Source organism: Sinocyclocheilus grahami, unplaced genomic scaffold, assembly GCF_001515645.1.
Source record: "Sinocyclocheilus grahami isolate Dianchi unplaced genomic scaffold, SAMN03320097.WGS_v1.1 scaffold91.1, whole genome shotgun sequence".
In the NCBI taxonomy this organism is placed as follows: Eukaryota; Metazoa; Chordata; class Actinopteri; order Cypriniformes; family Cyprinidae; genus Sinocyclocheilus; species Sinocyclocheilus grahami.
Window position 1 is genome coordinate 793,119 of NW_015505270.1, and position 13,542 is coordinate 806,660.

At 33.8% G+C, this 13,542-nt stretch overlaps 2 protein-coding genes across 2 annotated transcripts in view; one reads left to right on the forward strand and one right to left on the reverse strand.

Annotated features, from left to right (window-relative positions):
• Positions 1-700: 700 nt before the first annotated feature.
• Positions 701-7,094, reverse strand: LOC107587201 (ras-related protein Rab-24-like). The gene is made up of 9 exons (XM_016274877.1): positions 6,664-7,094; positions 5,822-5,965; positions 4,672-4,740; positions 4,514-4,592; positions 3,403-3,470; positions 3,217-3,316; positions 3,079-3,129; positions 2,917-2,976; positions 701-2,021 (listed from the first exon to the last, which is right to left on the reverse strand). Exons 2-9 carry the CDS (start codon positions 5,936-5,938, stop codon positions 1,957-1,959), a joined length of 609 nt encoding a protein of 202 aa, XP_016130363.1. The 5' UTR covers positions 5,939-5,965; positions 6,664-7,094; the 3' UTR covers positions 701-1,956.
• Positions 7,095-9,809: 2,715 nt separating this feature from the next.
• The window catches only part of LOC107587289 (transcription initiation factor TFIID subunit 9-like), an 8,238-nt gene continuing 4,505 nt past the window's right edge, over positions 9,810-13,542 (forward strand). The window contains exons 1-4 of the mRNA XM_016275006.1: positions 9,810-9,932; positions 10,545-10,626; positions 10,763-10,899; positions 10,988-11,122. Of these exons, the coding sequence (XP_016130492.1) occupies positions 9,897-9,932; positions 10,545-10,626; positions 10,763-10,899; positions 10,988-11,122 (390 nt within the window). The 5' untranslated portion in view covers positions 9,810-9,896. The remainder of the gene's footprint in view (positions 9,933-10,544; positions 10,627-10,762; positions 10,900-10,987; positions 11,123-13,542) is intronic.

The window sequence follows — 13,542 nt, forward strand, 5'->3', positions numbered from 1 at the left end:
GCACAGAACACTATTAAGAGTCCCAGCCTCAGACAAGAGAGCAGTGGATTTATTGATTTATTTAGGCTACTGTATATTGCTGCTGCCACACTGATCTAAAATAAACATGCAATTTATTTCCCAGCTGTTTACGTTCACAGTCATAACTGACTGTTTTTGTAACTCGTGTGTTTTTAACGTAAACTTGTGTGTGAATGAGAACTTAGTTTAGTGCTCACATGCTGTGACAGCCGCTTTCTGTCCGTGTGCTTCGGATGCATGCACTTAGAAAACCTTAAATCTGAAGTTTAAACTCATATGGTTTAAAACGCATGATTTCAGCACGATAAACATGATAATCAGAAGCAAAACATTTTTTTTTTTTTTTAGCAGATACGAGCTATAATGGCGCGGCTCTATTCTGGAAAAGGAGGCAGGGAGCAGCAGCTCATTTGCATTTAAAGAGACAGGCCCGAAAAACAGCATGTTTCTGCTTCCACTCAAAATAGGCATTTTCAAAATTATATAATAAATGATCTGTGGAGTATTTTGAGCTGAAACTTCACAGACACATTCTGGGGACACCAGAGACTTATATTACATATTGTAAAAGGGGGCATAATATGTCACTTTTAAATGACTTGGTCTGCTTTGCTTCGATTCATTTAAACAAAATTGGTAAAAAATAAATTGTATATGCAACAGCTGTTTAAGATCACAAGCTCAGTTTTTTTTGGGTGATAATCTTAATGTAATTTCACAGTAAAATGTAACAAAGTAACATAATATTGTCTTTCTTTCCTGTAGGACACCCAGTGAAAATAACAATATCAGGATCTCTCTGGACTGACATGTAAAATATGCACACCATATTTTTAGCTACAGGCCTCGTTGAGCAGTATTTAATACAGGCACAATATGAACTGAGAGCGAACTAAGGCTGTATGTACAAAGTACGCACAAACATGGTTCACAACTGACAAGTTAGTGTCCCAGTTCACAAAATCTTACCCAAATTAAATAATAATAATAAAAAATAACACCGTAAACATTAACATCACATTCATCAAATGCTGCACATTGACTCGCTTTTGGAACATGGTAAAGACAGTCAACTGCAAATAATGGACAAACACGATACAGGAAGCTATGGGCTCCATTATCAAACACTGCAAACAAAGTGTTGTGAAACCTTGTTGAGTGTGAAACAGTTTTGTTGTTGCGGAGTTGATACTTCCAGATATCAAATTTACTATGATATTATAAATGACTCAAGAACTACGGTAATTAGCTTTTGACATTCTGACATCAACTTTTCAGCTTCATTACAGTTCAAGAACATAATAATTGGAAACTGCCTTTTACTTTGACCATGTAATTTTCCACCCCATCAACATCTAAATCTTTAACATTATGAGAAAAAAGTTTGAACTGGTCTCAGATCTGTGAAAACTGCAAATGGCTCCAGTTTAGTGTGGACATATGAAACTAAATTGTTCATACATGAGTGCAGTGTGATAAAGGAAGGGTGTAAGTATTACGATCCTCAAAAGATCTATAAAATGGAGACACTTTAAATTATAAAAGGTGATAAATCACTCAAGGCATTGTTTGTGAAAATTGGCAACAATCACCTCCATGCAATGGCATCTGTTCCTAAAGCTTGCTTTGTGTTTTTTCTTTTTGGTAAAACGGATTGCCATGCACTGTTAATATTTGCCCCAGTCAACGTTGTCAGATACGAAAAAGAAAAAAAAAAGTTCATTGCTTGAACACAGGAAAAAGTGGAATCCTTCATGTTCTTCATTTCCAAAAACCCAATCAACATACTGCACACCAGAAAATATATATATATATAAAAGAATAAAAAGGAAAGAGCAAAAAACTCCAGCTGATGCTTTGAGGAGTATAAAACATGGTGAGCCTCCAGTCATCCCAAAATAGACCATATTATACAGCAGTTTTTCCAGTGATATGTCAGTTATGGCAGCAGTTGTCAAAATAAGAGTCCTTCTTTTGCCCAAGATCTACTCCCATATCCTCTGTAAGGATACAATAACAACAAAAATAAAAACAATATCACATTATTTTATCAATTCTATTTCTAATATTGTTTACATTTCTAAAAATGATAAATGAAACTGTTATTAAATGCATACAGAATTCACTGTCTTAATATTTCTTTCCACCTTATTTTGCAATGCAGAAGTAAGATATTGTCTTTAAATGTGTGAGACTTCTGATACATTAGCAGCTATACGGAAATAACTAGAAGAATAAGAAAGTGCTGTAAACAGTAAAACTATTTGCGCTATAAACCAGTGTGTTTATCATTAAAATAATATATTAAAACAACACGATATCAAACACCAGTTTACAATATAAATCAGCATAACAGACTGTTTTTGTACAAGTACAATAACAGAAAGTGGATGACACCAGAAACCTTGCACATTCAAGTTACAAATTGCTACACCTGCCCTTACGTTAAAAATAAGGTGGATGAAAATGTTTGGAAATGAATAAATACCATTTAACAGTATTGATCAAAGCAAAAGAGCAGCTAATGTTTTTCTATCAATACTGTAGAAAATACACGAGAACATAAGTGTACATCTGTTTTTGCAAATCTGAACTATTAGGTATTCAAGGCCACATAGGTTAGGCAGATGTTTCTAAGCCTGCATATCTTTGCACATAAAATGAGTGGTTATGGGCTACTAATGCTAAAGGGTGCACCTTTGTTTCCTCACAAAGACGCTCTTTGCAAGCAGTTTACTTAGTTCATTGTAAAAAAAAATTAAAAAATAAAAAAACATTGGTGCTTTTCATCCTTATGATAATCAACAAGTAACTGAACCTTGTACCTGAAACACACATAACCAGGTGTAAAGTCTAAAATCAAAGTCTTTTTTAAAGTTTCACTTTGCAGCTCACCTTGCATGAACTCTAAAGCACAGCTACTGAAATCTTCCGCCACTTTCTGAAACACCGCATCTGTATAAAACAAAAAACAAAGAAGTGAAACTTCTCGGTATCTAATTGCATGTTACACAAAAATAGTGCTCAATAGAGCAAATAAACTGAAGCATCACTTACCAACATTTTTTCCTGTTTTGCTGGAGGTCTCGAAATGTTGCGCACCTATTTCTGCAAAGAAAAGTAAATGTTAAAAGTTAACGTTGTTTTATTGAAATGCTTTGTAGTAATTGCATATAGAAAACAAAAGCAGCAAACCATCTGCAAAGTCTTGAACATCATGGTAGTCTACTTGCCGCATACTTCGATCGGCCCCAATGAGGTCACTCTTGGTGCCACACAAATATATCTTGCAGTGCTGAAAATAAAATTATGTGTCCATAAAGTTGTGCTGAATAATCTTGAGAGATGCTCGTGTTTTTGTGAGACGTGAGTATATTTTACCTCTTCACAGTTCTGTAACTCCTTCACCCAGAACCTGGCCCTTCCGAAACTGCTGCTGTCAGTTAAGTCTAAGTGTGAAGGAGAAAAACAGCCATAAATTTAGGATAAAAATAGAACTTTTTCACTTACGAAGAGCTAATTTTCTTCAGATTTTTTTCCATGTACATTACTGTTCAAAGGTTTGGAGTCAGTAAGATTTATTTTTATTTATTTATTTATTTTTTATATTTTAAAGAAATCAATACTTTTATTCAGCAAGGACGCATTAAATAGACCAAACGTGGCAATGAAGACATTTATAATGTTACACAACATTTAAATTCCGGACCAATGGCTACTGAAAATCCAGCTTTAACCTTAACAGGAATAAATGACATTTTAAAATATATTAAAATGGAAAACAAAAAAGTAATTTTAAATTGTAATAATATTTCACAATATTGTTGTTTTTTTATTGTATTTCTGATCAAAGAAATGCAGCTGTAATGAGAAAAAGCCTTTTCTTTCAACAACATAAAAAACATTTACAGTGTATGAGAAAAAGATTAAGTATGATATTATAACAACTAAATTAAATAATTGTTTCCAAAACTAAATAATTGATTTTTATATTGCCATTGTACTAAGCAAATATTTAGAAATAGCTTTTACATACATTATATAAAATATATTTTTCCACAAAATGATATGCAGATTATTATTATTATATTTATTAAATACTAAATAGAGTAGTATAAAATAAAATAGTACTAAAAATAACAGAATAAAGTAATACAAAAAATAATAATCATCTTTATATAAATTTTTGGGCCAATCTTTAAAATGTAGAATGAATCATATTAATTAAAATACTATTAATAATATTATTAAACATTATCTCAAGTGCACATTTACATTTGACAGCCATAAAAGCTACATTGTATACTTTTTATGTATATTTTACATGGAACCCCGAGGACCCCTGATTAACTTATTTTATCCAAACACATGAACTGCCTAGCAGGACTCATAACTACTGTAAAATGTACACGGAGTGAGCAAGCATGAGCCATTTCCTTGCTCAATGTCACCTGACTGCTAGACTAGACCGTCAACTGTGAGAGGGATATACCATAGCAGACAATGGCAGCACGGGCTCCTCTGTAATAGATTCTGCTCATAGCTTCATAGCGTTCAGACCCAGCAGTGTCCTGAGATGAAAATTAAACACATGAAGTCACTAATGAGTGGTTGATCAGCATATATAAAGTCCCTAGTGACTACACTTACCCATATTCCCAGAGTAACCACCTTGTCACCGACATCGAGGGCTTTCGCAACAAATGCAGCTCCTATAGTCTTAATGAGACAAAAACAATTAATTAAAAAAAACACCACACACATGAACACATAAAGGCTAAAAATATCATATCAAGTAGAGATCGACCGATATAGTGATTTACCGATGTTTTTCCCGATATTTAAGCATTTTACAATAATCGGATATCGGTTTTGTAATATCGGATTATATAATCATTATTTCGCTAATAAACATCAAAATAAATACATCTCTATGGAAACTCATTTATTATCTCCACGAGTGATCGCAGTTTGAGTATAGTTCTGTGTAACTGCATAGATAAACCGTGCTGTCAGCAGACATTTCATAATCTAGAACGACAAAAACATTATTAGTAATTCTGATATAACATGCCAGTTGAGAAATACAATAAAATACAATGTTTTGTTTGTTATATTTCAATATTCCAGAGAATATTATTCAGTGAATTAACATTATCCAATGAATTATTCTTCACTCTTTAGCCTATTAAACAGCTTATAAACCTACTAAAACTGTAGATTAAAATGAAGTTGATATGAATCCTTTCATTTATTTATTTTCTTCATTTGAAAACATTAGACCTTCTACATTTATTTTGCTTATTGTTAATATTAGTGTTGCTGCTGATGCTTTAAATAAAATGTTTTTTTATTGTAATATGAAGATTAAATTTAACATGAAAGACTGGTCATTTTCAACACTTTTTTTTTTTTTTTTTTTTTAAGATGGCTGAAAGGAGGAAAAACCAAAGTGAAATATGGACTTACTTCACTCATTTATTTACTTTATAAATATCGGTTCTGCATATCGGTTATCGGGCACATAAACACGCAAATAATTGGTATCGGTTATAAAATATCAATATCGGTCGATCACTAATATCAAGTCATCGTAAAAAAGCCATTAACCTCAGCGGAAGGTGGCTTTACCTGTGGAGCTGGTTTATAGTATGACACACGATTAGAGATTGTTGATAGACAGTCAAACTTACATCATACACAAAAATATCTTTAACGAGAACATACAACCTCTGAAAATGATCAATTGCTTCTAAAGGACTAATTACTTCTAGAGGTTGCTATGCTAACACATAATTACATTTTGATATGGTCCCACAAGAAACCGGCGATGTACGTATCTCTCCACCAGACTGGTTTTACCCACACTCTCCTTGCCAAGCATGACCACCTTAGCATCCACTCGCATGGCAGTCATGATTATGTGGGTTTGTAGAAAAAGACACTAAAGAAAAAAATGTAGGAAAGTTCACATAAGGGTTTATATAAGGCATATTACAACCTGATAGATATGGACAGTATTATCCTGGCGGAAAGAAAAGCGATTAATTGTATTGAATGTGCCCTTTTATTGCAAAATAAATAAATAAATCTGTACTTGCAGGTAAAATATTAATCAAATAAAACGCCACTTAAAGAGAATACACTTTCATGACCATGTCGTTGACTGACATATTAACGCACATGCAAAGTACTTGAGTTAGAGGCCAGTTAACATTTTAACTGTAGTATGAAATTTAATTAATATTACATTTAAAGTCAATATATTTTAAATGTATTAAACTGCAACATCGTTACAAATGCGTAAATTACAAATATGTTTAAATATATGACATTCCAGTTTAAATAAAAATGACAATAAATCTACTTTTGATTACCATAGATACACTTTCATTTAATTGCACATAACGTGCAGTTAAGAGTTCGAAAGCATTACGTGCAGTCAGTACGTAATGATATTCTTTTAAAGTATATTATTTTCGTTTAAAAAAAACAGTCTCTTTAAAAGTGTTGTGTTTATAAGATTTGTCACTACTACTGTACATCTACAGTACTACTGTACGTCTCAATATATCAAACTAAATAGTATCCATATGAAACACACTAGAGGTTAATTGGCGTTCTCACATTTTTTTCACTTACCTAGGCTCTTGGTGTATCTGTTGACGAGACTTCTGACAAATACTGTAACTGGGTGGCTAATGGTTTAGTTAGCAATCCACACTGATGTGCCACACAAGCTCATAATAATAAAACTGAAAACTACTTGACGTGTAAACACAGAAGCAGCGAACCACAACACACATATATGAGAACACGTTCAAAAAAATAAAATATTAACGTTAAGTGATATGTTGAACGTTTTTCACCCTAATACGACAGAAGAAAACAGCTTAGCGTTCAACATGACTAAATGTAAATGTGAAAAAAAAATTCCCCGTTTGCATGGAAAAAAAACTACAGTAAATGGGCTGACAAGTGTTATGTATTCGGTCAATGAGGAACTGTAGTGTGTATTGCTGGCTGGAATAAACTAGTGTGCGTGCGTGTGTGTGTATTCGTCTTATTTTTCTTCTTCTTTGACGTTTAATTGCGGTTGGCAAACCAGCTTTAAGTGCATATTCCGCCACCTACTGGGATGGAGTGTGAGGCGTTGATATCAAGAGAGAAGAGAAAAAAGTGTGTGTGTGTGTGTGTGTGTGTGTGTGTGTGTGTGTGTGTGTGTGTGTGTGTGTGTGTACGGTGACGCATTGCTGCCGCACACATATTATTTTTTCCACTCAATTATCTCATAATAACGAGATGTTTTCTCGTTTTAACGACATCTTTTCTCATAATAACGAGATGTTTTCTCGTTACAACAACATATTTTCTCGTTAAAACGACATCTTTTCTCGTTAAAATGAGATGTTTTCTCATAAAATCATAGCCTAAAGGAGTCATGGGTCTGAGTGCAGTTATTGGATAGCACTGTAGACAGACTGGAGATTAATCCTAATAAACATGCCGCTACAATTAAAACCATTACATTAAAATACATTTAAAACAGTGTATTTCAATCATTTCAGCAGCGTGCAGATCCTCGTTTATGTCAGACTGTGGCGAGAGCAGCGCGTGCAGTCGCTTAGCTCGCTCACATAATGTACATATAGCCTATCTATCTATAATAACGGAAAACATGTAGTTTTTATGACATAATATGTCGTTACGCTTAGCTCGCTCACATAATGTATATATAGCCTATCTATCTATAATAACGGAAAACATGTAGTTTTTATGACATAATATGTCGTTATTACCAGAAAAAATATGTAGTTTTAACAAGAAAAGATGTCGTTTTAACGAGAAAACATCTCGTTATTACGAGAAAAGATGTCGTTTTAACGAGAAAACATCTCGTTATTACGAGAAAATATGTCGTTTTAACGAGAAAACATCTCGTTATTACGAGAAAATATGTCGTTTTAACGAGAAAACATCTCGTTATTACGAGAAAATATGTCGTTTTAACGAGAAAACATCTCGTTATTACGAGAAAATATGTCGTTTTAACGAGAAAACATCTCGTTATTACGAGAAAATATGTCGTTTTAACGAGAAAACATCTCGTTATTACGAGAAAATATGTCGTTTTAACGAGAAAACATCTCGTTATTACGAGAAAATATGTCGTTTTAACGAGAAAACATCTCGTTATTACGAGAAAATATGTCGTTTTAACGAGAAAACATCTCGTTATTACGAGAAAATATGTCGTTTTAACGAGAAAACATCTCGTTATTACGAAAAAAGATGTCGTTTTAACGAGAAAACATTAAAACATTTAAACATTTTTAAAATATGTCGTTTTAATGAGAAAACATCTCATTATTACGAGAAAATATGTAATTTTAACGAGAAAACATCTCGTTATTACGAGAAAAGATGTCGTTTTAACGAGAAAACATTAAAACATTTTTAAAATATGTCGTTTTAATGAGAAAACATCTCGTTATTACGAGAAAAGATGTAATTTTAACGAGAAAACATCTCGTTATTACGAGAAAATATGTCGTTTTAACGAGAAAACATTAAAACATTAAAACATTTTAAAAATATGTCGTTTTAATGAGAAAACATCTCGTTATTACGAGAAAAGATGTCGTTTTAACGAGAAAACATTAAAACATTTTAAAAATATGTCGTTTTAATGAGAAAACATCTCGTTATTACGAGAAAAGATGTCGTTTTAACGAGAAAAGATGTCATTAAAACGACATAACATCTCGTTATTACGACATAATTGAGTGGAAAAAATAATATGTGTGTGGCAGCAATGCGTCACCGTATGTGTGTGTGTGTTTACAGGTTTTTCTACACTGGTGGGGACACACCTGAATACACACCAACTCATGGGGACTTGTGTCACCGTGGGGACCTAAATTGAGGTCCCCATGGGTAAAAAAGCTTATAAATAATACAGAACGAGTTTTTTTTAGAGATTGTAAAAATGCAGAAAGTTTTCTGTGAGGGGTAGGTTTAGATGTAGGGTTGGTGTAGGGCGATAGAAAATACAGTTTGTACAGTATAAAAACCATTACGCTTATGGAGGGTCCCTACAAGGATAGTGCACCAGACGTGTGTGTGTGTATGCGTGTGTGTGTGTGTGTGTGTGTGTGTGTGTGTGTAAGAATCGTTCTTTTGAGTCGAAGCTTTTCAATTAACTGGGCTGCAATTCTCAAAAGCATCGTGAGCTAAATTGATCTTTTAGAGACCATTGGTGTCAATGGTTCTACGATCTACACATGCTTTTGAGAAACGCAGCCCTGGTTGAACGTTCGTTGACGGATCAGTGTGAATCGGTCCCAGATTATGAGGGAATCGCAGAAATTTCAGGAGTAAAACGTACTGGAAATATGTTTACAACTTAATTTAAGTTTTATCAAAGCACGTAAAAAAAAAAGAGAGGAATTTTAAAAATAGTATGTTATTAAATATAGAAATTCATTTGAATATTGTTTAATGTTGTAAATGCTAATTATATTTAGGCTCAAAATAACTTTTTATGAGTTAAAACGTGGTTGTAAGAAACTGAACATGGACACTTTAAATTTCAATAAATTCCCAAGAACAAAACGATTGTAATTGGCGTCAATCTCAGTAGGAACTCTTCATTGGCTGTTCGGTTCACTTGGCGCGTCACTGTTGGCGGAGTATTTGATGATCTCTCTGTGATTGGCTGCTTGTCTCTGCCACTCATAGTTTCTTCATCCAGAGTGGCTGCTCTGTTTCGGCACCGCCTAAGGTTGCTAAAATGCTGTCTAGGTAGGCAGCTCACTACGTTTTGAAAGACAAGTATTCAGAATCAGGGGAGGAGAATCAGAGCTCATGCGAAAATGGCGTCTCCGAAAACAGTGCCTAAAGATGCCCAGGTAAATAATGCTTCAGAAACTGTTTTATCTCCGTGTTGTGCAACATTTATTGTTTTTTAAACCACAGCGATTAAAGCAGCATGTATACAAAGCGACTGTATATTTTATTAATCTTATTCTTCTTTGTGCACACACATGCGTTAGCACGCTAACTGGTAACGTTAGCGTTAACTGTGTAATGCATTTTTAATTCGGCTCGATTATACCACAATGTGTTATAATTTACCATATTTTTATGAATATAAAGGTCATGCATTTATGATTTATGCGTGAAAATGTAAAGTAAGATATTTGCTGGTGCATGCTGCAAAGATGCAGCGATGATGCTAATATCAGAATCAGAAGAGCTTTATTACCAAGTATGTTTACACATAAGGAATTTGACTTGGCGACAGGAGTTTCCAGTGCAGAAGAAAGTACACACATAGTGCAGACATGCATAGAATTACACAGTAAAGATGAAATAACAGAAAAATAAATAATGCACTATATAGAGAAAACATATAATTGTTTAAATGAATGTACAGATATATTATTTACCATATATCTATATATATAATTTGCATGATATTTTCCTTGTTCAGTTTTTGCTTTTTGTTATTGTCTTCAAAGGTTATGATGCAGATTCTTAAAGACATGGGAATCACGGAGTACGATCCCAGAGTGATCAATCAAATGCTTGAGTTTACATACAGTAAGTCAGGATGACTTTAACCCTTCAGCATATTGTAAAATGCTTTCACAAACTCCAGCGGTCACTGTTCTGTACTAGTAAGTCGTCCAATAACATTTGAACAATCACAGTCAGATGTTTTTTGTTTTCCCCCCAGGATACGTAACAACTATAATTGAAGATGCAAAAATATATTCCACTCATGCCAAGAAGTCCAATGTGGATGCAGATGATATAAGGCTAGCAATCCAGTGTCGAGTGGATCAGTCATTCACATCTCCTCCACCACGAGATGTAAGTTGTTCTCGTTGACTTTTTTCTTAATGCATAACACATATGTGACTTCTGGTAATTAATAGTGGTGGCTGGTCCATGGTTTCAGTTTCTGTTGGACATTGCAAGGCAGAAGAACCAAACTCCTTTGCCTCTGATCAAACCATACACCGGTCCACGCCTTCCACCAGACCGCTACTGTCTCACCGCACCAAACTACAGACTTAAGTCCTTGCAGAAAAAGGTATTATTTTAAACAATATGTGATTAATATACAGTTTTTGTAGTTTGGGTCTAAAATTTGGATTAGGTGACCTAGGGATGCCTGATAACAAGGGCTTGTGATGTATTACTACTGTTATTGTACCTGTAGTGCAGTGGTTCTCAACTTTTTTGACTCCAAGGTCCCCATTTACAACAATATTTGAAAGCCCTATTTATTTATTTTTTTCAAGAATATTTTGAATAATAATAATTAATTACATTTATATAGCACTTTTTCTTAGCAAAGTGCTTTACATTGTGAGGGGGGATCTATTCATCCACCACCAGTGTGCAGCATCCACCTGGATGATGTGACGGCAGCCATAGTGCACCAGAATGCCCACCACACATCAGCTTATTGGTGGAGAGGAGACAGAGTGATGAATCCAATCATTAAATGGGGATGATTAGCAGTTGATTTCAGTGATCTTGCTCTTTTTAACCAATGGATTCACATGACTCTTCCAGTCAATTGTGATGAACAAGCTAAAAGTGTGGTCACATTTGCAAATTTTGTCAGCAAAAAGATCAATGGTCTATTGTCAGTAAGCATACAGGGATTAAAGTTTTCCATCACTATGACGGATTTCCGTCAGTTCATAAAGACAGTCACTTGCTTCATTCCTGAATGATTCAGCCGTTCGAACGAATCAATTGAATGAGTGATTCAGTGATAAAATCAGTGACGAATCCAATCATTAAATGGGGATGATTAGCAGTTGATTTCAGTGATCTTGCTCTTTTTAACCAATGGATTCACATGACTCTTCCAGTCAATTGTGATGAACAAGCTAAAAGTGTGGTCACATTTGCAAATTTTGTCAGCAAAAAGATCAATGGTCTATTGTCAGTAAGCATACAGGGATTAAAGTTTTCCATCACTATGACGGATTTCCGTCAGTTCATAAAGACAGTCACTTGCTTCATTCCTGAATGATTCAGCCGTTCGAACGAATCAATTGAATGAGTGATTCAGTGATAAAATCAGTGACTTGCCTCCACCTGCTGGCGGATTTAGTTAAATTTTTAGCCTATAATTTCAGTTATTTAAATCATTTAATATTTTTGTGTTCAAAATCTTATATTTAAAACCTTAATCTCCACCTGAATTTATGAATTTAATTGCACTCATGCCACCTCTGAGTCTCATTAAACACTTTTGTGTTCTTCTGTACCACCTCTGTAGTACAAATTAATTTATTAATACTAATTTCATATGATTGGTAACTTATTTGTCTTATTCTACTTATTTTATTGCAGGGGTTAAAGCAAAAAAATCTTTTGGCTGAAATGTTTTTTTCGACCAAACCCCATTCCTCAGCCGTACCTGTCACACACCCAGTTTAAGAGCAGTTATTCCTTCTTGTTAATTAGGAGCGCTTGTCCTCCTAATTTAGGAGAAATTAGGAGCACCTTAAAATTTAGGAGCACCTTCTGATCAATAATAAACAATTCTGATAAAAAAATTAGCCTTCCTAATACGAGGTGACATTTGACTCCTTAAAGTGACTTACAGGAGTATTTTCTTTTTACCTTTGTAATGGCATAATTTTCATTTGTCAAATTCAAAAATGTATGTTTATAAGCTTTTTAATGTTTCTATTTAAAACAATATAATAAGAAGTAGAATAAGACAAATAAGTTACCAATATTCCTTCTTGTTAATTAGGAGCGCTTGTCCTCCTAATTTAGGAGAAATTAGGAGCACCTTAAAATTTAGGAGCACCTTCTGATCAATAATAAACAATTCTGATAAAAAAATTAGCCTTCCTAATACGAGGTGACATTTGACTCCTTAAAGTGACTTACAGGAGTATTTTCTTTTTACCTTTGTAATGGCATAATTTTCATTTGTCAAATTCAAAAATGTATGTTTATAAGCTTTTTAATGTTTCTATTTAAAACAATATAATAAGAAGTAGAATAAGACAAATAAGTTACCAATCATCTGAAATTAGTATTAATAAATTAATTTGTACTACAGAGGTGGCACAGAAGAACAAAAGTGGCTTGTAGGTACATTTTCATACGTTTAATGAGACTCAGAGGTGGCATGAGTGCAATTAAATTCATAAATTCAGGTGGCGATTAATGTTTTAAATATAAAATTTTGAATACAGAAATATTAAATGATTTAAATAACTGAAATTATACGCTAAAAATGAAACTAAATCCGCCAGCAGGTGGAGGCAAGTCACTGATTTTATCACTGAATCATTCATTCAATTGATTCTTTCGAACAGTTGAATCATTCAGGAATGAAGCAAGCGAGTGACTTTATGAACGGAAAACTTTAATCCCTGAGCATATGAATTGTATATATATCAGTGGCGAGCGGTGACTTTTTTTTTTTTAAGTGGGTATGCTGAGGGATAAGAACCCCCCCCCCCCCCCTCCCCC

Bases quoted from the DNA above. Each gene is read 5' to 3' on its own strand.
- LOC107587201 (XM_016274877.1), bottom strand. From the start codon at position 5,938: ATGACTGCCATGCGAGTGGATGCTAAGGTGGTCATGCTTGGCAAGGAG. The intron at 4,741-5,821 runs GTAATTATGTGT...TGTCTCATTAAG, and splicing joins TTGTGGGACCATATCAAAAT to ACTATAGGAGCTGCATTTGT. The intron at 2,977-3,078 runs GTAAGTGATGCT...TGTTTTATACAG, and splicing joins CAAAACAGGAAAAAATGTTG to ATGCGGTGTTTCAGAAAGTG.